General features: G+C 43.3%; 1 protein-coding gene and 1 long non-coding RNA gene across 2 annotated transcripts in view; both read right to left on the reverse strand.

Annotated features, from left to right (window-relative positions):
• LOC148125223 (uncharacterized) overlaps positions 1-26,486 on the reverse strand; it is a 301,326-nt gene that overhangs the window by 51,855 nt on the left and 222,985 nt on the right. The gene's annotated exons all lie outside the window — the stretch shown is intronic.
• CAPN5 (calpain 5) overlaps positions 1-26,486 on the reverse strand; it is an 85,351-nt gene that overhangs the window by 51,855 nt on the left and 7,010 nt on the right. Inside the window, exon 2 of the mRNA XM_087937808.1 lies at positions 11,722-11,898. Within this exon, the coding sequence (XP_087793934.1) occupies positions 11,722-11,883 (162 nt within the window). The 5' untranslated portion in view covers positions 11,884-11,898. The remainder of the gene's footprint in view (positions 1-11,721; positions 11,899-26,486) is intronic.

Raw genomic sequence — 26,486 nt, forward strand, 5'->3', positions numbered from 1 at the left:
GGAAAGAGAGACGGATAGAGGAAGGGAGAGAGGGGAAAGGAGAGGGAAAGGCAGAGAGAGAGAAGAAAGAGAGAGGGAGAGAGAGAGAGGGGAAGGGAAAGGAGGACAGAGGGAGAGAGAGAAGAAGAAAGGGGGAGAGAGGAGGAGGGAGAGGGGGAGAGGAAAGGGAGAGAGAGAGAGGAGGGAGGGGAGGAGAGGGAGAGAGAAGAAGAGGGGAGGGAGAGAGAAAAGGAGAGATGGAGAGAGAGAAAGGAGAGGAAGGGGAGAAAGAGGGAGGGAGGGAAAGAGAGACAGGGAGAGAGAAAGGAGAGGAAGGGGGAGAGAGAGAGGCAGAGAGAGGAAGAAAGGGAGAGAGAGAGAGAGGAAGGGAGGGAGGGGGGAGAGAAGGAGGGAGGGAGGGAGAGGTAGAGAGTAGAAGAAAGAGGGGAGAGGGAGAGGGAGAGAAAGGGAGAGGGGGAGAGAAGGAGGGAGGAAGGGAGTCAGAGAGAAGAAGAAAGGGAGAGAGAGGAGATGGAGAGAGAGAGGAGAAGGGAAGAGAGGGAGAGAAGGAGGGAGGAAGGGAGGCAGAGAGAAGAAGAAAGAGGGAGAGAGAGAAGGACATGGATAGAGAGAAAGAAGAGGAAGAAAGGGAGAGAGAGGAGGAGAGAGAGGAAGGGAAAGGGAAAGAGATTGATCTTCTTAATGCCGAATATAAAAACCTTGTTAACTTATGTATGGTTTCGTTTTAATGCTCTCATCTGCCCTGGGAGGGGGGGCAAACCAACCTAATGCGTGAATGAGTAACTGCCAGTACTTTCCTCACCAGCCTTTTTCAAGAGGACGGTTCAAGGACCCTTAACTTTTCAAAGTGTCGTTCAAGGCTTCTCCTCTCCGCTGGGTTGGAAGCAACTCCATTGTGTTTGCTCACAGGTTCCTCCCTTGTTGTGCTAATCGGTTCACGGGGGCCATAAATCGTAAGTAACCTTTGCCAAGAGAGGGAAAGTTTATGACGCCCAAAGCCAAGTCCACAAAACCAGCTGGATGCTTGCCCATCCCAGGGGCCTCAAGATAAGCCTTCAAATTTGAAGACAACCCAACACTGCTGAAGAAAACACGCACAGACTCACAAACTACCAGTCAGTCCTCAACATACAACCGTTTGTTTCGGGACCGTTCCAAGTTACGTCACCGAAAAGAAGTGACTTGTGGCCATTTTTCATACTGACGACAATACTTCAGCATCCCCATGGTCATTGGGATGAAAATTCTGGGCAACTGGCTCATACTTACGACGGTCGCAATGTCCCCGGGGTCATGTGATCCCCTTTTGAGACCTTCTGACAAGCAAAGTGTCTGGATATTCTGACCAAAAACTTCCGAGACCGTAAACTACGCACACGCTTATCTTAAAAACAAGTCTTGTTTCATTGCAATGCTGGGAATTATTTTCATTCCCAGGCGGTAATGAATCTCAAACAATCCCTCGAGATAAGCACCCACCTTTCAGTTCTGTGAAGTGCTACCAAGAACAGAAGTATCAAATGAACTAGGAGAGAAACCAACCAAAGTATTTAAAAAAAAAATCCAACAAAAGTACAAAGAGATTCCAGAATGACTCTGAACCGATCGAACAACTTTGCTTCCTGCAAAGGTTTTGTCATCTTGGCCTGACCTTTATACCTTATGGGAGGGGCAATCACCTCCCAGCCTTATTCCCAAATTGACCCTTTTATTTCAGCTGCTCTCTCCTTCTAGCAGCTCTGCGCATACGCGCACTGGAACAGGCTCCCCTGGGTCCTCTTCCTCACTGCTACCAGACTCTAGAGCAGAGGTCTCATTCTTGCGGCCCGTGGGCCAATTGCGGCCCACAGGATGATATCCCGTGGCCCCCACCGTGATATGAAAGTATAATATTAGTGTATAATATAAATATAAAGTATAATATAAAGTATAATATTATGCGGCCCAGCCTCACCCAGACTCTGCCTCCAGCGGCCCCCAGGTAAATTGTGTTTGAGACCCCTGCTTTAGAGGCTCTGGAGTCAGCACCCCACTCCCAGATGGTCCTGGCCCCATCTCTGCATCAGACACCGGACGCTCGTCCGAGTCCCCCCCAGACTCCCTCACTGGTCCCCGTTCTTCCCCACTGTCCGATTCTGTTGTCGTCTGCACTGGCTGCTGGCGAACCACAACACAGTTACCCCCCAATTAAATCCTGAGTCTCTAGCCAAATAAATTTTGGGTGCTAAGTTGGTTTAAGAAGTGGCTCGTGACCGATTTTATGACCGTTTTGTGCCACGGTTGTTAAGTCGAATCACCGCAGTTGTTAAGTGAATCACGCAGGTGCTGATAGGATCCAACCACCCAAATTTTGGTCAGCTGACCCTGGGGAATGCTATGACGGTCATAAGCGCGAGGACCCATCCTCAGTCTTTTTTTTTTTTTCCAGCGCTGTTGTTAACTAACGGTCACTAAACAAACGATTGTAAACTGAGGACTAAATGCAGTGCGCTTCCTTCAGAAAGCCACATCCAATCAATAGCTTTCTACCAGGTAAAATCCTTGCCAGTCTCTAAAAACCAATGAGCTGAATCCATAAACAGCTTTCAATTCCACAAGAGTTCTCGTTTGGAATTCAGCCCAAATTGAAACAAGAGAAGAAAATTAATTTGAGGAAGCCAGGCATCTCATATTTTCTACGCTTCCATTCCTCACTCGTTTTAGGGGGGGTTTGTTTTGTTTTTTTACTTTACATTACTTTTTTTTCCCCCTCCATCCCTGAATTCAAGCTATGAATTCTGGCTTTGGTTAATTGTGCTAAAATGTGTCAGTTTGCAAGAAGCGCCTTCTGGGTTTGGAAAGCCAGCTAAAATCAGGGGCTTCCAAGAAGCTCATTCTGGATTTGGTAGCCCAGGTAAAATTAGAGGCTTAATAAATAAAAAAAAACTAATTATGGATTTGCTAGCCCAGCTAAAATCAGGGGCTTCCAGGAAGCTCATTCTGGATTTGGTAGCCCAGCTAAAATAAGGGGCTTAATTAAAAAAAAAACTAATTATGGATTTGTAGAGCTAAAATCAGGGTCTTCCAGGAAGCTCATTCTGGATTTGGCAAACCAGCTACATTAAAGGACTTCCAGGAAGTTCCAAAAAACTCACTCTGCCCTTGGAGGCCAACTTATCACCAACATTTAATCTAAGAACTGCCCCCGTTGTCTAACGGAGCAAGTTTACCCTTTATTCAACATAACGTAGAACTGCAATCTCTTCGGATAAACAGGTGCACTTGAGATCTAGCTGGAACTCAGCAAAAAGAACTTGGCAAAAAAATTGGGAAAGGCCACGTAATTTCTTCTCCGGGTGATCCCTTCTAGCAATCGATTCGTCTCTTGGCGGTCTTTGGCTCCAGGTCCAACCGGATTTTCCGCATACCTGAGACCGTGAAGCTAAAGCAGTTGTGGGAACTGTTGAAGAAGCAGCGTTAAAATCCAAGCCTGCTTTTCTAGTACTAAGAAAGGATTTAAGAATAATAAAATCTTTCACTCTGTATCTTTTTCTAAAATTGCTGGAGGAAACATAGCAACTAGAACCCACCTTTTTGCTTAATTAGATCTACCAGCTAGTGCAGAGTGGACTTCAACTCCCAGAATTCCCCAGCACGGTGGACTTCAATTCCCAGAATTCCCCAGCACAATGGACTTCACATCCCAGAATTCCCCAGCACGATGGACTTCAATTCCCAGAATTCCCCAGCACGATGGACTTCAATTCCCAGAATTCCCCAGCACGATGAACTTCAATTCCCAGAATTCCCCAGCACGATGGACTTCATATCCCAGAATTCCCCAGCACGATGGACTTCAATTCCCAGAATTCCCCAGCACGATGGACTTCATATCCCAGAATTCCCCAGCACGATGGACTTCAATTCCCAGAATTCCCCAGCACGATGGACTTCAATTCCCAGAATTCCCCAGCACGATGGACTTCAATTCCCAGAATTCCCCAGCACGATGGACTTCATATCCCAGAATTCCCCAGCATGGTGGACTTCAATTCCCAGAATTCCCCAGCACGATGGACTTCAATTCCCAGAATTCTCCAGCCAGCTGGCTGGGGAATTCTGGGAGTTGAAGTCCACTACTCTTAAAGCAGCCAACTTTGAGAAACACTAAACCAGAACACCCCTTCCTGCCCTCAGTTGTCACAAAACTTCGACAAACCATGGTTAATCAACTATATCAGGATGAATTTATCTACCTGCCAAGCCACAAACTGTGGTCCACAACCCGCATTGCACTGTAAAGCAAATTGTGGTTCAAAAAGTTAAACCATTCTGGACTAACCAACTAAAATAACAATTTACTCCATACCTGCATTGTTGTCGATTTTTAACTCAACAATATAATTCAGCAGTTGGATTATGTGGGCTAATTCAGTTTAGGCCTGGGTGGATATTGGCTGATTTTAAAAAGTGAAGCAAAACCAGACCTGCTTACTATTCGGACTGGAGACCACCAGGAGATCTCAGGAGAGGCCGCTACAACAGAACAAGTAACAGAATATAACAGAGTTGGAAGGGACATCGGAGGTCTTCTAGTCCAACCCCCCTGCTTAGGCTGTACCCATGATGGTGAACTTACGGCACGTGTGCCATAGGTGGCACGTGGAGCCATTTGTGCGGGGACCTGAGCCCAACCAAACTTACCTACACTGCACATGTACATGCCTCCCAGCTGATTTTTCGGCCTGTTTGAGGCCTTTTTTTTGGCCTCCCTGAGGCTTGAGGGAAGCCTCTGCAGCCTTGGGAGGCCGAAAACGGGCCTACTGGAAGTGCCCATTTTCAGCCTCCGGAGGGCCTCTGTAGCCCGAGGAAGGCTGTTTTTACCCTCCTGGGGGCTCGAGGGAAGCCTCTGCAGCCTTGGGAGGCCGAAAAACAGGCCCGTTTTGGCACTTCTGGTATTTCCAGAGGCCGTTTTGGTACTTCTGGTATTTCCGGAAGGCCCGTTTTTCAGCCTCCCAAGGCTACAGAGGCTTCCCTCAAGCCTCAGGGAGGCCGAAAAAGGCCTCAAACGGGCCCAAAAAATCAGCCGGGAAGCGCACGCATGTGCAGTGCAAGTAAGGGGGCGCAGGGTGGGTGTTGCATGTACATGCGCAGGGAAGGTGGGGCGCGTTGCCTTCTGGGTGCCGGCACGCGAGCGAGCACCATTTTGGGCACGAGAGCCCACAAAGGTTAGCCACCACCGCCCTGTACCATTTTCAAGACAAAGTTTGGTGGCCCAATTTCTTCTTTAAAACTTCCAGCGTTGGGGCATTCACCGCTTCCGGTGGCAAGCTGTTCCACTGGTTAATTGTTCTCACATGCAGGAAATGTCTCCTCAGTTCTAAAGCTGCTTCTCTCCTGGATTAGTTTCCACCCAAGTTGGACAAGGACATCCGGGCAAATGGGAAGCCATTTTGCCAATTCTGAGGAGAAAGCTGCCCAGATGGGTGCCTGAAAGAAGCAATCAGGATCCAAAGTGGTTTAAAAGCAGTTTTAAGTAGAGTGCATCCGTCGTTCCCTTCTTAGAGAGAGAGAGAGAGAAAAGGAACAAGGGCCAAACATTTATTTATTTTTTTTGGACAATCTACTGCAAATTGTCAACAGTTGCTGTGGCTGGGCTATTTTTTTTTTCTTCACTCAGCCCCGAATTTCCTTGTTTGGGCTCTTCTTCCAAGCTTCAAGCTGCTCCCTGCAACTAACTGGCTGTTTTCCATGCGTCAAAATCTTCCTGGCATTTGCTACGGAGACTCTTTTAGAGTTTTGTTTTGTTTTTAAAGGCGGTTTTCAGGACTGTTTGGAGCAAGGCTGGAGCGTCTCAAAGCCAGAGACGGTTTGAGTTTTGCTGATCTGGTGCTAATTCCTTGCTGCTCTTCCATCCGCTTCTCTTTGACTTCACCGTGCATTTTTCCCGCCCTATTCTGGAAGTTTTATTCAGCTTTTCTGTCTGACAAGTACAATAAGCGTAGGTTCCTTCTCTCCCTCCCTCCCTCTCTTCCTTTCCCTTCCTTTCTTCTTGTCCTTCTGTCCATCCACTCCTTCTTTCTTCCCTCCCTTCTTCCCCCTTTCTTTCTTCCTGTCTTTATTTCCCTCTTCCCATCCAGTCCTTCCTTCCTGTTCTTCTTTCCACTCCTTCCTTCCTTTTCTCCCTCTTCCCTCCCTCCCTTCTTTAATGATTCTTTCCTTTCCTTCCTCCCTCCCTCTTCCCTCCCTCCCTCTTCCTTTTCCTCCCTCTTCCCTTCCCTTCCCCTCCCTCTCTTCTGAACTCTTCCTTTCCTTTCCTCCCTCCCTCTTTCCTTTCCTCCTTCCCTCTTTCCTCCCCTCCCCTTCTCTCTCTTCTGAACTCTTCCTTTCCTTTCCTCCCTCCCTCTTTCCTTTCCTCCCTCCCTCTTTCCTCCCCTCCCTCCTCACGCCTCAAGACATTCCATATTTATATTTAATATATAAAAAGGTTTGGTGCAGCATCTGTTGCGCATCTGGAGAGCGGCCTCTGGAGTAACGGTGGCAAGTCACTCCGCATCTATTTGTCTGCCAAGCCGGCTTCCCTGTTGGCATCCATCACCATTCATGAGCCTCATAAACACAGCCAACGACTCAGAGCTTGACTGCAGTTGTGGAATTCGATATGTGAGCCAGGAGAAGCAACATAAAAACCCCCAAAATCTCCCTATACGGCCTTCCTTCTGAATTTCTTTCCATTTGATTTCCCCCACTTCTATGGGCAGTCCTTGACTTGCGACCACAAGGGAGCCCAAAATGTCTGCGGTTAAGTGTGACCTCGTTGAAGTCAGTTGTGTCCCATTTTACGGAACTTCCCTTGCCACATTCGTTAAGTTGAACCGCTGCCGTTGTTAAGCGAGTAGCACAGCTGTTAAGTGGATCCGGCTTCCCCATTGTCTTTGCTTGTCAGGCGGTCGCAAAAGCGGATCACACATGACCCTTGGAACACGGCAACCATCGTAAGTAAGTATGACCCAGTTGCCAAGAAGTTTGACTCACGTGACCATATGGGGTGCCAAAATAGTTGTAAGTATGAAAAACGGTCCTGTCACTTCTTTCAGTGCCGTTGTAACTTCGAATGTTCGCTAAATGAGTTGTTATAAGTAGGGGAGTTCCTGTATTCCTTTCGGACACCTAAGGAGGTGCAAAATTACCTTGTAAAATGATTGACAAGACTCTTTCCCCAACCAATCATCATTCCACTTAAGGATGAGGGTCTTGACAATCGTTTTACAAGGTAATTTAAAGCACCTGTAGGCCAGACAAGGAATCACGGTTGGAAACTGAACAAGGAGAGATTCGACCTGGAAATAAGGAGAAACTTTCTGACAGGGAGAACCATCAACCAGTGGAACAGAAGTTGCCTTTGGAAGTTGTGGGAGCTTCATCCCTGGAGGCTTTCAAGAAGAGATTGGATTCCCATCTGTTAGAAATAGTGTAGGGTTTCCTGCTTGGGCAGGGGGTTGGACTAGATGACCTACAAGGACCCTTCCAACTCTGATGATCTGTTCGATCTGTCAGAGGGAAGTGGTTTTCTGGATTCTTAAGAAAGCATCTGATTGGAAGGACCGGGGCGGGGAGGGGGCAAAATATTACATTTTTATTTATTTACTTGCTCGAAATTATTTACTTTGCTATGAAATTATGTGATCAAGCTTAGTTTTTAGGGAGGAAAATAACGGGGGAATTCTGCCTCTTCCTGCCAGCCTCCATCGATTTGCTGTGTGAGCAAGGAGGAGACAGCGTGGAGCCTGGGCGTGGCTTAGCTCAACTGTTCTGTACTAAAAGCTGCTTGGAGCTCTGAAACTGAAACCGAATCTGAAACTCCTCTCCTCTGCTTGTGTTTTGCATTTGGAAGAGATTTCTTTTCAGGTGGGGAGAGGGAGTAGAACTCCTTAGCATCAGAGCGTGTTAATAATAATAATAATAATAATAATAATAATAATAAGAAGAAGAAGAAGAAGAAGAAGAAGAAGAAGAAGAAGAAGAAGAAGAAGAAGAAGAAGAAGAAGAAAGGGAGGAGGAGATGAAACGGAGGAGGAGGAGGAGGAGGAGGAAGAAGAAGAAAGAAGAAGAAGAAGAGAAGAAGAAGAAGAAGAAGAAGAAGAAGAAGAAGAAGAAGAAGAAGAAGAAGAAGAAGAAGAAGAAGAAGAAGAAGAAGAAGAAGAAGAAGAAGAAAGGGGAAGGAGATGAAACGAAGGAGGAGGAGGAGGAAGAGGAAGAGGAGGAGGAGGAGGAGGAGGAGGAAGAAGAAGAAGAAGAAGAAGAAGAAGAAGAAGAAGAAGAAGAAGAAGAAGAAGAAGAAGAAGAAGAAGAAGAAGAAGAAGAAGAAGAAGAAGAAGAGGGGAAGGAGATGAAACGAAGGAGGAGGAGGAGGAGGAGGAGGAGGAGGAGGAAGAAGAAGAAGAAGAAGAAGAAGAAGAAGAAGAAGAAGAAGAAGAAGAAGAAGAAGAAGAAGAAGAAGAAGAAGAAGAAGAAGAAGAAGAAGAAGAAGAAGAAGAACAACAACAACAACAACAACAACAGAAATACTAATATATATATATATTAATTAAATGTATATGCCATCCGTTTCACTATCGAGCGACTCTGGATGGCTTACAGCAATCTTAGGAAGAAGAATATAAAACCAGTAAAAACGTGATAATAACAGGAACAATCAACAAACAGGAAGCAAGCCTTTCTCTGTACCAATGATGCATAAACTCCTTAAATTAAAACTGACACCAAACTTGGTCTGTTCACAGGGTGGAGAGATCCTTCTCTCCCCACACGTTCTCCAACAGAAAAACCAGACAAGGGCTGCATTGTCCTCTCTGAAATTCAAATGATGTTTGTCTGGAGGGCGCAGCCGAGAGAAACGACATTTCTCTTTGCAGATGGACCACTGCATCATTTTATTTTATTTTTTCCCGGATACAGAAATGCAGTCATTCAGGCTGTGCATGAAAAGCCTGGGAGGCTCCCAAGGAGATCACACCCGCAGGGTCCATGGTTAAAAGGAGACCTATTTCTTCCATGAACCTTGAGAAACCACCTGAGCCTGGGAATGGTCCTTCCATGACAGGTAATCCTTGACTTACAACCATCCGTTTAGTGACCAAAGTTACAGCAGCGTGTCAACAGTGGTGTCCCCCACAAGGCAGTGTTCTGGGACCAACTCTCTTCATACTCTACATAAATGACCTCTGTGATCATATCAAGAGCAACTGCGTTCTCTTCGCCGATGATGTAAAGCTATTCAACACCACAGACAATACAGCTACCCTTCAAAAAGATCTTGACTATGTGTCAGGATGGTCAAACAAATGGCAGCTTCAAATCTCAACAAATAAATGCTCTGTCTTACATACTGGCAAAAAAATATATATCAGAAAATAAAATACAAGCTGAATAGTCAAGACCTTGTTGATGATCCAAGCTCTGTCAAGGACCTTGGAGTACTCATCTCTAATGATCTAAGTGCTAGAGCCCACTGTAACTACATAGCCAAAAAGGCACTAAGAGTTGTTAACCTAATCCTGCGTAGCTTTTTCTCCAGTAATATCACTCTACTAACTAGAACATACAAAACTTTTGCTAGATCAACACTTGAATACAGCTCATCAGTCTGGAAGCTGCATTCCCTATCTGATATTAGTACAATTGAGAAAATCCAGAAATATTTCACAAGAAGAGTTCTCCGCTCCTCTACTCGTTGCAGAATACTTTATGTCACCAGACTTGAAATTCTAGACCTAGACAACCTAGAACTATGCCACCTTTAGTTCTATCTAAGTATAGTACATCAAATTATGTATTGCAATGTCCTACCTGTCAATGAATACTTCAGCTTCAACCATAACAACACTAGAGCAAACAATAGATACAAACTCAAGGTAAACCGCACCAAACTTGATTCCAGGAAATACGACTTCAGCAACAGAGTGGTCAATGTCTGGAATGCTCTACCTGACTCTGTGGTTTCTTCCCCAAACCCCCAAAATTTTAACCTTAGACTGTCTACTATTGACCTCTCCTAAGAGGTCTGTAGGGGGTGTGCATAAACGCACCAACATGTCTACCGTCCCTGTCCTATTGTTTCTTTTATTTTTCTTATATGCATTCATTTCATGTATTCATAACCGTGTTTATACTTATACCTGTTATCTAATAATCACTTGACAAATAAAATAAATAAATAAATAATACTGCAAGGGACCTTGGAGGTCTTCTAGTCCAACCTCCCCAGCTCAGGTAGGGAACCCTGCTGAATGAAGAAGGCACTTACAAAACGTTTCTCACCCTTACAACCGCTGCAGCATCCTCAGGGTCCAACATGATCAAAATTCAGACGCTTGGCAACTGACTCGTATTTATGACAGTTACGGTGTCCTGGGATATGTGCGTGTGTGTGTGTGTCTTGTGATCCCGTTTTGTGACCTTCTAACAAGCAGAGTCAATTCCCTTACAATCCGTGTTACTAACGTCACAACTGCGGTGACAATTCTGTCCTACACATTGGTGTAAAATAAAACCCCAACACACCAAATACAAGCTAGGCAGATAGGACCTCGTGGACGATCCTCACTCTGTCAAGGACCTTGGAGTTCTCATATCTAACGACCTAAGCGCCAGAGCTCACTGCAACAGCATTGCCCAAAGGCATTTATGTTGGGGTTCGCCGGCAGCAGGCGGGGACGGCTGAGGTCTCGGAGAGCGAGGACTCAGATGAGGGGCTTGCGTGGGATGCAGGGATGGGGGCCAGGACCCTCAGGGAGTGGAGTGCGGCCTTTGGAGATGGTGGAGGCTGGCAGCGGTGAGGAAGAGGCCCCCGAGGAGCCTGTGCCCAGCGCTCAGAGAGCACTAAGGACCTCACAGTTCTCCTCCTCCTCTCCTCAAACCCCTTCCCTCCTAGCACTGATGATGTTACCTAGTTTGGTAATGAAATGTCTGCAAGAAAACAACCAAGCTCAGAGAATACCCCTACAAATATTTTCTTCTATTGATTATGTTCAAGCCCCTTCAATTAGGTAATCAGAAACAAGAAGAGAGGAAAAGAGAGAGAGAGAGAGAGAGAGAGAGAGAGAGAGAGAAAGAAAGAAAGAAAGAAAGAAAGAAAGAAAGAAAGAAAGAAAGAAAGAAAGAAAGAAAGAAAGAAAGAAAGAAAGAAAGATAGATAGATAGATAGATAGATAGATAGATAGATAGATAGATAGATAGATAATGTTCAAATGTCTCAGTGGCACTATCCCATCAAGCATGGTAGAAGTTTCAAGTTCATCTCTGATATGAAGAACCCCAACAAATTCCAGGACCCATCTTCCCATTTGGCCTTACTCTTAAGGTATTGAGATTTAAGAGCTGACCATCAGTTGTAAGGCTGATGTACACCTGATGCAATGAGGATGAATCAGCAAGGTTATTGCCGCTTTAAGACTGAGGGTGGGTCCACAGGGTTTTACCACTTTAAGAAGCTGCATATATAAATGAGGCCATGAGAGGCTGTATCTCTCTCTCTCTCCTTGTGTTCTGTCTCCATTGTGGTTCTCCGTGCAGAGTAAAGAAGATTGATTGATTGCCAAGTATTTGCCTACCCATGTATATGTATGTATATAGCTGTCTTGTAGATAAACCACTGTTAAAATGACAAAGCCTCTGGGTGCTGTGTTTTGCTCCTGGGTTGTCTCGCAATAGTAGTCGCGCTGCAAATACTCTGACACTTACTTTGGGTCGCTTCCATTGGATCCCCTGAATCCGAGACTTGTAGAAGAGCGAGTCATCGTTGGCTGGAAAGAGCGGATCTTCAAACAAGATTTTCCTCCTCTGACAGTCCTTCTTCAAAGTTGAGTACCGCTGGTTTTCATATGGCTTCACTGATGAGAACATTCTTCCTGGTCACCCCTAGAAGGACAGAAGGCAAAGCTTCAATAAGAGGATTCACAGGCAACAAGACAAAAAACCCTGACCCAACCTTGGACGTTGCACTCCAAGCACGTCCAGAAAGTGACTGGTTGAGGAAGACCCTGCCCAACCGTGATGGATCCAGTGAAGATGATTTTGGACACCCAACGGGAGTTATAATTTCTTGACAGGGAGAACAATTTATCGGTGGCATGACTTGTCTCTAGAAGTTGTGGGTGCGCCATCACTGGTGGTTTTTAAGAAGATACTGGACAGCCATTTGTCTGTGTTAGAAATTCTGTATTTAGCCCTATGAAAACCACAGCGCACTGTCCACATGTGCTTTTCTGCTCAACTGTGAGAAGGAAAGCACATGTGGACGGTGCACTGTTTGTTCTGGAGGGCTATATACAGAATTTCTAACAGGTTATGGGCCCAGTCGAAAGCGCAAGATACAGGAAACAGGAAGAAGACGACAACAGAATAAAAGAAAATGGCCTGTAGCACAGCTGCAGTAAAACTTTCATTTGTAAATCTAACAGTCTGAAATGATCCAGGGCCTCCCGCTAGAGGATGAGGTTGGACTAGATTCAAAAGACCTCCAAGGTTCCTTACAACTCTGTTATTCTATTACTCATGTAAAAATTTCCCTGTTAGGCAAGCCATAAGTTCACGGAGCTGGCCAAGATGCGAATAAAGGCTGGGCTGACAACCGGAGGAGCCAATTTGGAAGCCACTGACCTAAAAAAGGAAGATTTTGGCTGCCAACATTGGTTTCTGGTCAGCAATTACTCCAAATAATGGTTCCCCACTGAGCAAACATCTGGGATGACAGAATTGTGAGCACAGCTCCATGTGCTGGCCAAATAAAATCATTAATTCTTCGCTCCAAGGACCAATGCCAACATCTCAACCATGAACTCCTCACTCCTGTTAAACCTCAAATAGTTTCCCCATTCTTTCATTCCTGTATGCTTTGATATTCTCACAGCAGTAAGCAAACGAAGCTAGGCAAACACCTGTAGCACACAAACCAACTAAACCCTTCCCAAACACCCTAAGTAAATCAAAAGTCGCCGCAGTCCCAGAAGAGTAAACAGGAGTTACCTACAACGCACAGTGTAAAGATTGCAACAACCACGATGTAGGACAAAAAGACAGAAGACCAGCAGAACGTGTCTATGAACGCCAACTAGCAGTTAGAAGACGTGATTAAAAACTCCTTAATTTCACAAGACGTGGGTAGGCTTAACCATGGTTTCAACTATGAGCTATCCTAGACCAGTGGTCGCCAACCAGTGGGCCGGGGACCACTGGTGGTCTGCGAGAAAATTTTAGTGGTCTGCAGAGAAATGTCACCCCCCCCCAAAGCAATTAATCCAGTCTGCGCAGGAACGCAAGGCTGCGCCGCCCACATGGCCTGCGGGAACATAAGTCTTGCGTTGCTTGCATTGCAAACAACACGAGGGAGTGAGGGGAGGGGGGAAAGGGCGGAAGTGGGGAAATTGCCCCATTCGCCTCACGCGCCTGGCCTGGGCACTGGGCTGCTTCTTTCCGCTTCTTTCTTCTTCTGCTTTTGGCTGCACACAAGGAAAGCAGCAAAAGTCTTTCTTTCTCTCCCCCAAACTCAGCCAGAAATGAATCTTTGGGACCCTGCAAGGCATCCTTGCTCCAAAAGGCTGCGCCGGCACGACAAGTCTCACAAAGACTCATTTTTGGCCGAATTTGGGGGAGAGAAAGAAAGACTTCTGCTGCTTTCCTTGCATGAAACCAAAAGTCTCTCTCTCCCTCTCTCTCTCCCTCTGAGAATGGAGCTGGAGACGGTATCCTGCGATCCCAAATAAAGAACGATCGATCGGTAGGAAAATGGGGTGAAGAATTTTCCTGCAGAGTTTTTGGGGGATTTTTCCAGGGTCTCTGGTCTGCGGGATTTAAAATATGAGTTTGGTGGTCCCTGAGGTCCAAAGGTTGGCGATCCCTGTCCTAGACCAAGCCAAGTCCAAAAACACTAGAGAATTTCTGGAAGTTTGGCACTCGGACAAATCAGCCATCAACAGGCACATAGAGATATACAACAGCTACATATCACTCAAAAGAAACTATCAACAAGCCCCAAAGGAAACATAAAGATCAAAACGCCTCGCCATCAGCAATCACTCCCTAAAAGAGCAGAGATTAATACCAAGAGTAACACTACTAGACCATCATGTGAACAATATCCTAATCAAGGAACTACCAAAGCAGACAAACTAACAGTAAACAACCTAATCAAAGAACCACCAAAAGCCCATTCTCCCTTCTAGCACTGATGATATTACCTAGTGGGGTAATGAAATGTCTTCAAGAAAACCACCAAGCTCAGAGAGCACCAAGGACCCCATAGCTAAGCAAGCAAGTATCCAACCATCTCTAATTCTTTTTGGGAAAATAATTTCCTTTTTTTTCCTTTTTTTAACCCTGTAACCTCAACTGCTTGCTAGAATTCTCACAACATCCACGGCTTCCTCATTTTCTGTATACGGACATTACGCAAACCCTAAATTAACCAAATGACTAGGTTTGGGTAAAGAGTTGAGCCACAACATACACCTAATCGAGATTCAAATTATCCACGCTTACTATATGGGCGCAAGACCTTTCCTCTGACTTGTTTAGGCTTGTATGGACACAGCCATGATTTTGCCCACTGGCAGAACTAACATTCCTGCAGCAACTCCAGTAACCTTTGTGGGGAGCTCAGATTTCTACACACTTCTACAGTTATATAAATCCCATGTTCGGCTACCAAGCAATACCGGCATTCCAAAAGCACTTTGAAATTCACATTGTTCTTAAAACATCCCCTGCTGTGGCTGCTCTGATTCGGCTGCAGCGAGGGGGACCGATAATATCTTTCCATATATATTGTATATATATATGAAATCTTTCCATATATTGTATCTTTTCTTTTATGTATACTGAGAGCATTTGCAGCAAGACAAATTCCTTGTGTGTCCAATCACACTTGGCCAATAAAAGAATTCAATTCTATTCTATTCTATTCTATTCTATTCTATTCTATTCTATTCTATTCTATTCTATTCTATTCTACTCCCCTCCCCTACTCCCTATTCTATTCTGTTCTATTCTATTCTATTTCCTATTCTATTCTATTCTACTCTACTCCCTATTCTATTCTGTTCTATTCTATTCTATTTCCTATTCTATTTCCTATTCTATTCTACTCTACTCTACTCTACTCTACTCTACTCTATTCCCTATTCTATTCTATTCTATTTCCTAGTCTATTTCCTATTCTATTCTATATATATAGTACATGATTGTGGTAAGGGATTGTGCCCTGCACTGCAGAAGGAATGGATATGTTGCCCGATAACCCTGCAGGCGCTGGAGGTTGGTAATAGTAATTACCTTGTTGTCTTTTCCTTGGTTGAAAGGAACGTCATAATCTTCTATATATATATATATACGCGAAATACCCCTCACGCATCATCACAAAATCTCCAGAACAGTAAAGCCTACAAACTTGACATTTGGCACGTATGTTCCTCTTGGCTTCTTGGGGCTCACTAAGAAAGAATTTTTCGAGATGACCATCAGAGCATTTATAGTATTTCCTGTATTATTATTATTATTATTATTATTATTATTATTATTATTATTATTATTATTAACACACTATGATGCTAAGGAGTTCTACTCCCCCACCCCACCTGAAAAGAAAGCTCTTCCAAAGGCAAAACACAAGCAGAGGAGTTTCACGTTCATAGCACCAAGCAGCTTTTAGTACAGAACAGTTGAGCTAAGCCGCACCCAGGCTCCTTGCTGTCTCCTTGCTCACACAACAAATACTGCTTCAGTTTCCAAACAGCCCTCAACTCTCTCACACACTGACAGGACTGCTAGCCAGATGAATACCGATGGAAGCTGGTAGGCAGAGGCACAATTTTTCCCCTCTTAATTTCGTCCCCCATAACTAAGCCCGGTCACATAGTTTCATAGCGAACCACCGGTATAGAGCTAATCATTAATAAAGGTAGTCCTCAAATTACAATTATTTGTTAATACCGTTCAAGTTTACAACAGCGCTGGAAAAAGTCACTGATGACCATGTTTCACATGTCCATTGCAGCATCCCCATTAGGCACGTGATCAAAATTCAGATGCTTGGAAACTGGCATGTATTTATGACGGTTTTAGTGCGCTTGTGATTTCCCTTTTGCGAGATTTGTCTAACAACCATGGGGTGAGCTTAAGCACTGTGGCGATTCACTCAAGCAATGGTGGCAAAGAAGGTCGTAAACCTGACTTCACAACTATCTTGCTTAGGTGCAGAAATATCGGACTGAATCGCAGTTCACTAAGCCACGGGTCGGTCTGAAAAATGGGGGACTTTACAATTATTGTTATTAGGAACGAACAGCAACTACTAAAATGAATGTTTTGCCAAAGCTTTTATACCTCTTTCAAACAACCCCAACAAAATGAGATAAGAACTTTTTGTACAGAATTAAATAGGATAACCACAAAATTTGTCAGGGCAGGTAAGAAAGTGCGAATAAAGCTAAAAGACTTACAGACTTAACTCTCAGATTGGGAATTCTATCATGGCAATACTAGTATGGATACAAGATTGGATAAATCTAAGAAACAAAAGAATACTAACCATGGAAGGGCATTGACTTACAAAGAGAGTGGCATGCCTTCTTGTGGGATAAAGGGAACAAACCGTATCTATACTTTTATAGACATAAAATAAGAGATGTGCTGATACAATCACGGAGACAAATAAAGAATAAACATGATCTGAAAATTCCAAGTTGGATATCTCCCATGGAAGCAGTGACCCATCCTAATATAATGGATGTTAAGAAAATGGCCAGTTGTAGGGAAATTTTTAGATAAACAAGGGAAATTAAACAGTAGACAGGAACTGGAAGAGCAGGGAATAAAATTAGATTGGTGGCCCTACATGCAAATACAAATGAAATATAAAAAAGATAGCGAGGAATTTGGAATAGACAACGAACCACAAAAACTAGATAAAATCTTGATTGGCCCAAATGAGAAATTAGTATCAAAGATATATAAATATTTATTAGAATTTGATCGAGCAGAAGAGCTTGTCAAAGGATCAATGATTGCACGGGGTAGAAATGTTGGACATACTATTGACTTAGAAGAGTGGGAAAAAAAATTGGAATAAGAATGATAAAATAACAAAATCGGTGGCTTATAAGGAAAATCAACATAAAATGTTCTACCGTTGGCATATGGCACCTTCAAGATTGGCTAAGATTTATCCAAATCAAATTGCTGGAAATGTGGACAAGCACAAGGCATCTTCTTTCATTCTTGGTGCCCTGAAAATATTGGAAAGTGACAGAAATGTGGTTAGAGGAGTTAAAATTGATTTTTGTCCCAGAATTAATTCTTTTAGGAATAATGAAAAGAAATTATACAGAAAGTTAAAATATCTTATGTTACATATATTAACAGCAGCAAGAATTTCCTATGCGCAGTGTTGGACGATAAACTCCATTCTACCTGAAGGTTTAATAATTAAAAAAATCTTCAAATGTGCAGAAATGGATAAATTAACCATTGGAATTAAAAGGGAAAGTAGACACAGAATACTATGCAATATGGGAAGTATGGTATATCTGGATTGACAATAGAAATAAGAACATGTAAATAATGTATAGAATAGATATGATAGTATGAAAGTAGTATGTAGAGAAAGTATTGGAAAGGATACACAAATGTATGTAAAATGTCACAGTACTGTTTATTAAATAATGCTTATATGTATAAATGAAAGAACGCAATAAAGCATTGGAAAAAAACAGTCAAGGATTGACAATAGAATGCATGCATGAGTAATTTTGTTCTATGTGTGCAGCAGAGGTGGCTATTCAGCAGGTTCTGACCAGTTCTGGAGAACCGGTAGCGGAAATTTTGAGTAGTTCAGAGAACCAGCAAATCCCACCTCTGACTGGAGATTTCACAGTCTCCTTCCCCTGCCACGCCCACCAAGCCACGCCACAGAACCGGTAGCAAAAAGATTTGAATCCCACCACCGGTGTGCAGCTATGGTGCTTTTTTCCAGTAAACTAACTTAGGAGAAAGGAACAAAACAATATTAGAGGACTTAAGAGCTGCCTTTCTAGAAGTTGGAACCAGCAACGTTTCCTGATTTTACAAAGAGCATTAGTGATTTCTAATCGTCTCTTCGGTATCCTGGATTTAGTCCAGCAACCACAATTGTTGGCCGATGGAATTTTCCTTTTAAGAAAGAAAGGAAAAAAAAATCCATCCATTTCTGGCTTGCTCTCTAGACATAGTGGAATCACAACTTGCAACAAGACATGGTGGAAAAAGAAGATGTTTTAACGGATCCATCGCTATGTCTAATCTAATGAAAAGAAGGACCAGGGGAGACATGAGAGCAGGCTTCCAATATTTGAGGGCTTGGCCCCACCAAAAAGAGCGGGTCAAACTATTCTCCAAAGCCCCTGAAGAGGCAGGACAAGAAATATTGGATGGACACTAATCAAGGAGAGAAGCAACTTAGAATTAAGAAGAAATTTCCTGGCGGTGAGAACAATTAACCAGTGGAACTACTTGTCGCCAGAAGTTGTGAATGCTCAAATACTGGAGGCTTTAAAAAAAAGAGAGACTGGGCAGCCATTTGTCTGAACTGATGTAGGGTTTCTTGTATGAGCAATGGGTTGGACTATAGGACCTCCAAGGTCCCTTCCAACTCTGATATATGTTCTTTAGTTTACGCAAAGCACAGAAAAATATATTTGATTTACTGCCATTGGGTGGCAAAGATTTGCCCCCTATGTGGATAATTTGAAAAGACTCCTGGGCAAAATTCAAAGAATTTGTGGGATAGCCATTGTTTTTTAGGATTGAATCAGCTCTTTGCTGGCTTAATTCTCTTCCTTTTCCCTTGATTTAATTAATTAGGCTGCTGGGATCTAAGCCAAAGGTTTCCTGATGGATTATTTTTCCCCCCCAGCAGGAAATGGCTTCATGTAAAACTTGTTCCACCTTTAGCAAGAACCAAAAAACAAAGTGCATCCAGTTCTGGTCACCACAATACAAAAAAAAAGATATTGAGACTCTGGAAAGAGCGCAGAGAAGAGCAACGAAGAAGATTATGGGGCTGGAGGCTAAAACATACGAAGAAGGTTTGCAGGAACCAGGCATTGGCTAGTTTGATGCAAAGATGGACAAAGGAGTGATGTGATTGCAGTCTTCCAATATCTCAGGGGCTGCCCCAAAGAAGAGGGAGTCAAGCCATTCTCCAAAGCACCTGAGGGCAAGACAAGAAGCAATGGGTGGAAACTAATGAAGAAGAGAAGCAACTTAGAAAATAAGGAGGCATTTTCTGACATTTAGTACAATTAATCAGTGGTACAACTTGCCTCTAAAAATTGTGAGTGCTCCGTCACTGGAGGCTTTCAGAAGAGATAGAACAACCAGGGGTGGGATTCAAATTTATTAACAACCAGTTATGTGGGTGTTACCTAATTTGTGGGTATGGCTTGGTGGTTATATGGGTGGACGTGGCTTGCATGTAAATATTATAAATATTGATGGAAATATTGATTTTTTTTAATATAAAAAAAGAGCAACTTGTACCCAAAATCAGGCAAAGCAGGCAGGCAGATTGAGTTGCTTGCAGAGTCACAGATTCACTCAGAGGTCTATCTTTCTGCCATCTGCTACCTGAGTCTGCACTGAAAAAATAGAAGCTTCGGTCCTAAGGAAGGTTCAGCTCTGCTTTTAGACTAGCTAGAAAGCAAGAAATCCAAGGATTTCCTGCTTTCTAGCTAATCTAAATCTCCCGGCACAGCAGAACAGCTGATAACAAGCGGTTCTATAGAGAAGTGAAACATGTTCAAAGAAAAACCAAGAAAGTCCAGTTACTTCTTGAAAAAAGCAACTTTTGGACAGTCATGACCTGAATGACAGAGAAACTCCATAGACATCTATTACTCTATATTCTATTGGAAGAGTTTTGGGTGGAAGAGAAGTGAGACTATGAGAAGCGAGACCTCCAGGAGTACTAACTACAGGTAGAGAGTCCTTGACTTACAACACTTCTGTCAGGATTCCGGCAGTTACTCCAATTAAATCATGAGCCTCGAGCCACACTTGCAAAAACTAAAACAAGATTTATTTGAAGTTAACATAATACATCTGGCATTTACCTGGGCAAAGCCAACTCTGAGGTGCGTAATTCGCTGTCACCCTTGATCCTGCTTTCCCCCATTTTGTACCCGTTTTATAGTTTGGCAGCTTCGTTTAGTGACTGTTCACAAGTTACGACGGCACTGAAAAAAGTGACTTACACGGCGGAAAGTTTTGCCAATTCCTAAGAGGTCTGTAAGGGGTGCATGGCACATCGTGTCCCTGTCCTATTGTCCCCATTTATTGTACCTATTTCCGGTATTCTTACTCATGTTTATACTTATACCTATTATCTTGTGGCGACTGGCAAATCAAATAAATAAATAAAAAATAAAAGAAGGAAGGAAAGAAGGAAGGAAGGAAGGGGGAAGGAAAGAGAACAGGGAAGGGGAAGGAAGGAAGGAAGGAAGGAAGGAAGGAAGGAAGGAAGGAAGGAAGGAAGGAAGGAAGGAAGGAGAGAAAGAATGGAGGGAGGAGAGAAAGGAAGGGAGAGAATAACCATTTCTAAGAGGTCTGTAACCCCTACTCCTTTAACCTTAAACTAGCCACGATTGACCTCACCCCATTCCTAAGAGGTCTGTAAGGGGGCACGCATAAGCGCACCACTATTATCTTGAAAGTGATTGACAAATCAAATAAATAAATAAATAAAATAAAAAATAAAAGAAGGAAGGAAGGAAAGAAGGAAGGAAGGAAGGAGAGAAAAGAATGGAGGGAGGAGAGAAAGGAAGGGAGAGAATAACCATTTCTAAGAGGTCTGTAACCCCCACTCCTTTAACCTTAAACTAGCCACGATTGACCTCACCCCATTCCTAAGAGGCCTGTAAGGGACTTGCATAAGGGCACCATCGTGCCTACCGCCCCTGTCCTATTGTCCCCGTTTATTCGTACCTATTTCCTGTATTCTTACTCATGTTTATACTTATACCTATTATCTTGTAAGCATTTGACAAATCAAACAAACAAACAAACTGTGATAATAAATCAAGGATTACTGGTAACAGGGCTAATATAATCTACCCAAATCCCAGCACCTTGCTTAACAATGGGAATTCCGGTCCTGACTATAGTCGTAACTCAAGGACTTCTTTGCATGCAATTCTGATGGTTTTGCGGCATCCCAGGATTTGCCACTTTCCCAACTGGCTTCTGACAAGCAAAAAAAGCCAAAGGAGAAAGCTAGAATGCGTTTAATGACTGCATGTTTCACTTAACAACTGGCAGCAATTGCTTAATATCTGTGGCAAAAAGGGTTGTAAAATTGGGCCCAACTCACTTAACAACACTAAGCCTTGCTTAGCAACAGAACTTTTAGGCTGAATTGTGGTTTGCTCAGTGACCGGTTGTAACTCGAGAAGTACCTGTACTTTTTATTCAGTTAATGACCAGCCAAAAAATTTTTTTTTACATTGCAACACAAAAAGTAATTGAACAGAGGAAATAAAACAAAACATATAACAAAGATAGAGTAACAAAACATAACATTTGTTACTATGTTGTTATTAACAGAAAAACCAGAGTTGGAAGGCGGTGTTAATTCCCTGTGCCAAGGTAAATCTAAAATATTACATAATAAAGTGTAGGAAGTTAGCACCCACCCCTCTTCTAGAAAAATGAAATATCCTAGGAAATATCAAAAAGGCAGAATCTTTCCTCTAAAAGGAAAGTAGAATCTCAGAAGGGCAGAAGCTCACTCCTCCCACCTGGGCCAGAATATTCTACATAACAAAGATCTACTCCAGGTACAGCCATAATAGGAATTGCCCAAAGCCCTTTCATTACAACACCATCATCCAGCAAGGCTCAACCAAGCCTGGGATTCAGGACAGCCTACAGAGTTGCCCCTGTATGGGCCCATGTGAGTCTGACAACCAATCGGAATGCAAGCTCAAATTCAAATCCCCCCCAGCGGGTATAAAACCCAGGGACTCAGAGCATGTCAGCCCTTTTCCCTTCTTTTCCTTCACCCAACATCTTGAAGCATGCGATCGTCCTTTTCCCTTTGGAACTCCAAGCCACGTGGTCCTAACCACCATTAAACCATCTTTTCAAACAGCCTCTACGTTTCCGGTGTCTTTTTTCCCCCACTTGGTACTGAACCCAGAAGGATAATTCTTCCAACAGTTATTAAACCAGAAAAAAAAAAAAACAGAATTGGAAGGCAGTGTTAATTCCCTGTGCCCGTGTAAAATCTAAAATATTACATGATGAAGTAAAAATACACATTACCTAAAGCAAGGTAGCTAGCACGTATCAAACCCAAAGAGATGAACAGAACAGAAGCAATTATTCCTGGACTTTATTTTATTTTCAACAGTGGCAACCCAGGAATTTTGTCTCGTGCACAAGCAATTAAAAAAGAATTTGCAATCTTCCAGAAGACGGTTCCGATCTAGAAGTGGTCTGCGCTGCCAGGAAATTTTACATATGAGGGGCAAAACAGAAGCAGGCCCCATGTCCCTGTAAAATTGACAACCTAAATAATACATGCAAAATGTATGTTAATCTCCTTGTCGGCAGCTGGGTAGACATATTCTCAGCTAAATGGATTTTTTTTTTTTGACTATCGTTATCTACTTTGCAGCAATGCAGATGGTTAAAAAAAAAAGGGTGGCTCCAGGCCCTTGCAAAAGTTGCTAGGTAATTATAATTGGGGGATTATTCATTGTTTAAATGCCTGTGTTTTAAAAGTAACGTTAATTAAAATGTTGCAGAGGTGAATTAAGTTCGCCCTGGCACCACCCAATTCTTTGTCACATTTCTAATTCCTTTGGGGCAAGTGGTTGTAGGAAGTTAGCACCCATTCCTCTCCTAGAAGAATGAAATATTCTAGGAAATGTTAAAAAGGCAGAATATTATACTTCCCTGGATGAAAAATGGAGAAACGTGTTTTTTTAAAGGCAGGAAGCAGACTCATTCTTAACAGCCCCCACTCCTCGATAGCCCACAGCAGATGTCAGCACTTAAGAGATGAAGAGATAACTAGGTCTATTCGTAGGCAAATGCCCTTGCCCAAGATCCAACAAAGGTAGGATACCTATCTAGCAACAGAACTCACCCCATGGCACCAACCAGCAATGACTCTCTCCCCACACACACACACACTCCAAAAATGTGCACCCTGCAACAAGGAACAATTGATGGGGACCATTTCTTCACTGTATTGCCTTTGGTTCTGACCCAGCTCCCCAAACACGACAAACCCTCTGAAGTGAACGCAAAAGATTCCTTTATTAGGCAACCCCGGCAAAAAGTTCCTCTCTCACCGCAGGCGAACAAGTCCATCCGTCTGGGAGATGAATAGTTGTCTGCCACATCTATTCATCTCTGCCCCTGCCTTTTATCCCCAGAGCTAGGGTGGGAAGAGTGATGGCTCCTCTGTCCCGAGGACCGGCTCATAGATTTCCACTGCTCTCCTCTCCTCTGCCTTCTGCACATCTGCTTGTCAGGCACTGGACCCAGCTGTTCCTCCTCTTTCGCATCAGTCACCTCCAGACCTGGCGGCTGTTGACTCTCCAAGGGCTGACGGACAGCCCAGGCTCCACCCCCCTCTCTCTGTGCCAGTTCCATTCCCCCTCGGAGCTCCCATCCCGAGGACCAGCCCATAGATTTCCACTGCTCTCCTTTCCTCTGGCTTCTGCGCTTGTCAGGCACTGGACCCAGCTGTTCCTCCTCTTTCGCATCAGTCACCTCCAGACCTGGCGGCTGTTGACTCTCCAAGGGCTGACGGACAGCCCAGGCTCCGCCCCCCTCTCTCTGTGCCGGTTCCATTCCCCCTCGGGCCACAACACCTTTCCAGCTGGCTTCCGACAAGCAAAACTGATGGCAAAATTCACCTAACCACCCGATGATTCACTTAACAAGCGAGCAATTTGCTGAACTGTGGCAAAAAGAGGTTGTAAAAATCTGGCATTTCATTTCCCTTAACCGCCGCGCTGCTTAACCATGGAAATCCCGTTCACAAGCCATATATGATTAGAGAATAGAAAGAAAAGTAATATTGTAATTAATGAAAGAATATGAAGCTATATGTACTGAATGTAGAATTAACAGAAAATGTCCTCTGTAACAAGCGGTATAAGCAAGGAGTAAGGAATGGAGAATTAATAGAAAAAGTAACATGTAAAAATTGCAATGTAATAGAAAATCAAGTATAAAAATATGATTAAGAAATGTAAATGATGTCTTCAACATAGATGCATTTTTTAAATGTTTTTAAATTGTTGGAAAAACTGAACAAAGTGTTTTTTTTAAAAAAAAGGAAATTCTGTTCCCAATTGTGATAATAAAATGGGGACTATCGGTGACACAACTCTCCTTCTCCAATGCAACATCTGCATTGTTGATTTTTGTTATGATGTTAGCAATTTTTCCCTGCGCCACGCCCGGAGTCTCTTTGGACTAGGGTGGACGCTAAAGACTATAAAAGAAAGACAATAAGCACTAAAAAAAAAAATAGTTTTGTTTGCAAATCCCTTTTTGCTCGACCAGTTTCTGAAACGGTGGGGCGGTGTTGCTTCTTTCTAATCCTTATCAAAACACTTTGCTGAAATCACGTTGCTCCAGCAGAGAGAAAAAATTCTCCCGAGTCACAATGATAAGAGAAAAAAAAAAATCTGAATTTTTCAACGTATTGATTTACATCTTATAACGTAATAAAAACATTGAGTTGGTCAGAAAAAAAGCAGAGGAGAATTTTCCTCTGCAACAGACTATGGAATACAATACAGGCAGTCTTTGACCTGCAACCACGTTTTCCATCGCTAAACAAGACGGTTGTTGAGTTGAGTCGCACCTGATTTTAGGACCTTTTGGCCGATGTTGCTAAGCAAATCATTTGCAGTTGTTAAATGAATCACAAGGGCATTAAATGAATCCGGTTTCCCATCTATGGTTTTGCCTGTCAGAAGGTCGTCAAAGGGGATCATGCAATGCGGGGACTTTTGCAACCATCATAAATTCGTGTCGGATTTTGATCTTGTGATTGTGGGGATGCTGCGACAGTCCCAAGTGTGGGAAAAAAATGGTCAAAAATCACTTTTTACAATGCCATTGTCCCTTTGAACGGTCGCTAAGTGAACGGTTGTTAAATCGAGAACTACAGGTGTCCTCGATGTACAACAATTGAGCCCAACATTTCTATTGTGAAGCGAGACATCTATTACGTGAGTTTTGTTCCATTTTTATGACCTTTCTTGCCACCATTGTTAAGTGAATCGCTGGTCAGATGGTTGCAAAAAAGGGATCATCACATGACCTTGGGACACAGCAACAGTCATAAATGAGTCACTTGTCAAACCGTCTGAATTTTGAGGTTTGTAAGGTTGCAACTGTGAAAAACGGTGACGTCCCTCTTTTCAGCACCACTGTCACTTTGAACGGTCGCTAAATGAATGGTTGTTAAGTCAAGGACTACAGGAGTCCTCGATGTACGACCACAATTGATCCCAACATTTCTGTTGTGAAGCAAGACATCTATTACGAGAGTTTTGTTCCATTTTTATGACCTTTCTTGCCACCATTGTTAAGTGAACTGCTAGTCAGATGGTCGCAAAAAAAGGGATCGCATGACCTTAGGACACAGCACCAGTCATAAATATGAGTCACTTGTCAAACATCTGAATTTGGATCACATGATCACGAGGATGCTACACATGTAACTGTGTGTAATTACACGTATGTTTCACATGTTACTGTGAAAAATGGTCCCGTCCCTTTTTTCAGAGCCATTGTCGCTTTGAACTGTCACTAAATGAATGGTTGTAAGTCGAGGACTCCCTGTGCTTGTAAACACACGTCGATGAAGGCGAGGCACACGGATGTGTCTTCTTCTCCTGAAAATGGGATGAGGTTCCTCCCCGAAACTTTGCAAAGCTTTGTAAATAAAAAAACTACGAATCAAACAATTCTAGAGAAACTCTTTTGACAGAAAACACACACACACACACACACAAAGGTGTTCAGGGCAGATCCAGGTCGATGAAAAGCCTCCACTGAACAAACTGCCATCGGTTTTCAAACACCAGGAAACAAACAGGCTAAAAAATTTTCTAGTCCTCATGATCCCCCGATTCTGAGGAAACGCTCCTGAGGAGAAAAAGCAACAAGGCAGCAGTTTGACTCTGGGGTCAATTCGCACATTATACAAGGCCAAAAGGTGGCTTGCTTGGTTTTAATATAATGGGTGAATCAGGATAACTGGGGGTTTGAATAACTGTTAAGATATTTAATAATTGGAAGAAAAGTGTAAACACAAGTTGTAGTTGATTGATGGGAGAGGGCCGGCTCCCGCGTGAGGTAATCTAAATTATGATTGGTTGAGGAGTCTAAAGGGGGAGGTTCCCTTTTTTCCTGCCTTTTTCTTCTATGTGCTCTATTCTGTG

Source organism: Pseudonaja textilis, chromosome 7, assembly GCF_049901715.1.
Source record: "Pseudonaja textilis isolate UNSWEBS1 chromosome 7, rPseTex1.2, whole genome shotgun sequence".
In the NCBI taxonomy this organism is placed as follows: domain Eukaryota; kingdom Metazoa; phylum Chordata; class Lepidosauria; order Squamata; family Elapidae; genus Pseudonaja; species Pseudonaja textilis.